This window comes from Trachymyrmex septentrionalis, unplaced genomic scaffold (genome assembly GCF_001594115.1).
Source record: "Trachymyrmex septentrionalis isolate Tsep2-gDNA-1 unplaced genomic scaffold, Tsep1.0 scaffold148, whole genome shotgun sequence".
NCBI classification, from domain to species: Eukaryota; Metazoa; Arthropoda; class Insecta; order Hymenoptera; family Formicidae; genus Trachymyrmex; species Trachymyrmex septentrionalis.
The window spans coordinates 731,765-734,385 of record NW_017304631.1 but is presented as its reverse complement, the minus strand read 5'-3'; the positions used below and the strand labels follow the sequence as shown (position 1 = coordinate 734,385).

At 30.9% G+C, this 2,621-nt stretch overlaps 1 protein-coding gene across 1 annotated transcript in view; it reads right to left on the bottom strand.

Moving 5' to 3' along the window:
* LOC108745736 (methyltransferase-like protein 2) overlaps positions 1 to 1,877 on the bottom strand; it is a 2,660-nt gene extending 783 nt beyond the window's left edge. Inside the window, exons 1-4 of the mRNA XM_018482060.1 lie at positions 1,567 to 1,877; positions 761 to 913; positions 318 to 632; positions 94 to 207 (exon numbers count right to left, since the gene is read on the bottom strand). Coding sequence (XP_018337562.1) covers positions 94 to 207; positions 318 to 632; positions 761 to 913; positions 1,567 to 1,679 — 695 coding nt within the window. The 5' untranslated portion in view covers positions 1,680 to 1,877. The remainder of the gene's footprint in view (positions 1 to 93; positions 208 to 317; positions 633 to 760; positions 914 to 1,566) is intronic.
* Positions 1,878 to 2,621: the final 744 nt, after the last annotated feature.

The following is a 2,621-nucleotide window of genomic DNA, read 5'->3' as shown; positions in this document are numbered from 1 at the left end:
ATATATATATACATATATATATATATATATATATATATATATATATTTATATATTATATTATGGTTATTAATAATTAGTAATATTAAACTTACTTGTCAGGATGAATGGCAGACAATACGAATATAAGAACGATGATATCTAAACTTTCAGGCTCAAAAGGAGTTGTCCACGTTTCCTGAGTCACGTCCAAAACAAATGCTTTACATCTAAAACAAACAAATGTATTTACACATTATGTGGCATGGATAACTTACGCTACTATAATTTTTATTAAATAATGTTAGATAAATTTAGACAAATTTTTAGAAAACTTTACCTATCTACATTATATGCAGGATTTTGTTGTAATATATTAATAGCTTTCGCCGAAAAATCACAACAATATATAAACAGTTTCGGGTCTGTATTATACATGAGTATAGGAAATACAGTGTTTCCTACACCACATCCTATTTCTAATATTCTACAGCTATCTTTACATGGTAAATCGAGAATTTTTATGTGTTTTTCACCACATTTTTTATCTTCATCTGTAAATGCAGCTCTCATGGGCCTTTCCATGTCCTGTTTTACGGTATTGGGCGCTAGTTCTGGAAACTCTATCAGCAACCAATGCCTATCTTTAAAAAACCTGCAATAATAAATGTATTAATTAAAAAATTCATTGCACTGATTCATTGTATAAAATATTTAGATTGATTATATTATCTAATATTCTAAACAGTAGAGAAAATATTTTGCTTAGACCCGCATACATACCCGTTATTATGTACTCCATAAAATTTGTCCCAATATTTATCTGCTTCAGTTTCATATTTAAAAAGTTGCTCAGATGATATCGTAACAATGGAATTTTCGTCTACTTTCTGTTGTGCTAACTTCTCTTGTTCTTCATCCCATGTAACATTATCCCTTTTAGAATAGCAAATTCAATCATTAAGTATTCAATCATTAAGGAATATATATATGGAATAAACAAAATTGAGACTTTATTACTTTTCCCAATGAAATACATAATATAAAACAGAACGTATTAGCAATTATAGAAACAGATGATACATATATAATTATGTGATTTTATTATATTTAATATATATAAAATAAATTTAATTTTAATCAATGAAATAAAAATGAAATAAATGATAAACGCTCAAGTAAAAAAAAAAACAAATAACAATCTTTACGTTTCTTAAATTTTACTTGGCTGCATAACAAAATAAATACATGCTTTGTGGGAAAAATGAGGAAAATAAAAATGAAGCATAAAATGTTGGGTATAATATTTATTACGCATGAAATCATATGAAATAACATTACGAAAGTGAATCAGAAACAGTTTCTAGGTTAGAGTATACTTATCATACAACATAAATTGTAGTATAAAATCAATTATCAAATAAAAGAAAAAATATATATATATATTTAAATTTAAATAAAACAATCACAATAAACATGGCGGTGAATATATGTATTAAATTGCATATAAGTTTTAGGCTGAGCACGCGTTCGCGGATCGAATGTCAATTGTCAAGTCGACCGACGTCGCGCGTGAAGCCACGACGTACCATGCATTGTGCCGGAAGATGTTTCCATCGTGCGGTAAATTCCGCGTTCCGAATTGTGGCCTCCTCGTTTCTGGGTCGTCGTTATTGTCCGTGATTGTCGTCACTCCGGCCATATTCGACAGTTCGACGACGCGCCGGCGAAACAGCAGCCTCGTGCTTGTTCCCACACGGAGTATGACATTCTTTTAGACATCCGTAGAATCTCCATATGAAGCCCATGGCACATGCAAAAACGTAAGGCCGTAACACGTAAGCAGTAAGGAAATCGTAAGATTGGATTCGCTACTGGCTTTACGATCTCTACCGTGATTGGGCAATTCGCTTACTGATTACGTCTTACGACCTTACGTTTTTGTATGTGCTATTGGCTTAACTCTACAGCTAACAGAAGTAATAGAGATTGATGGACATCCACGATTTGCCAAGATGTCAATGAATGTCCTCTACAAATCTACCATAGACTATAGGCGGCATAAATGGCTATTCCATGAAACATCAATTATCTATATGATAGCTTAGTACGCGGCACCACCGATAGATGGAGACAGCAGAATTTTATTTCTCATAATTGAAAAAAAAAAGATACAAGAAATAGAATAAAAATGGAGATTTTTTACTCGTGTTTTAAAGAAGATTTCTTAAAAGAGAGTTTCCAAAATTAGTCGATCTAAGTGAAAGTAAATGGGATGTTTGTTTTGGCAGTACGATTTTGTTTAGTTTCGTATAATATTATCTGATATATATTGTGTTAAATATCATTATAGTTGTGTGTTTTGTTGTTTGCTGAGAATCTATTTATAAAATTAAAAAATTAACATCTATATTAGTTATCTATCGAGGTGCTATGAAATATCTACGATTGATTCATATAACGTCTCTGCAGAAACATGAATACGACATGCAGAACTATATGAATATTTAATGAAAGTTTCGAATCTCCATGACGGATGTCTGATGGATATCTAATGCCTGTTTCAAGCAATATAGATTAATCTCGGTTTTAACTATTATATTGCTCTTCATCTTTTTATAATTCTTATAGATCTAGAAAACGA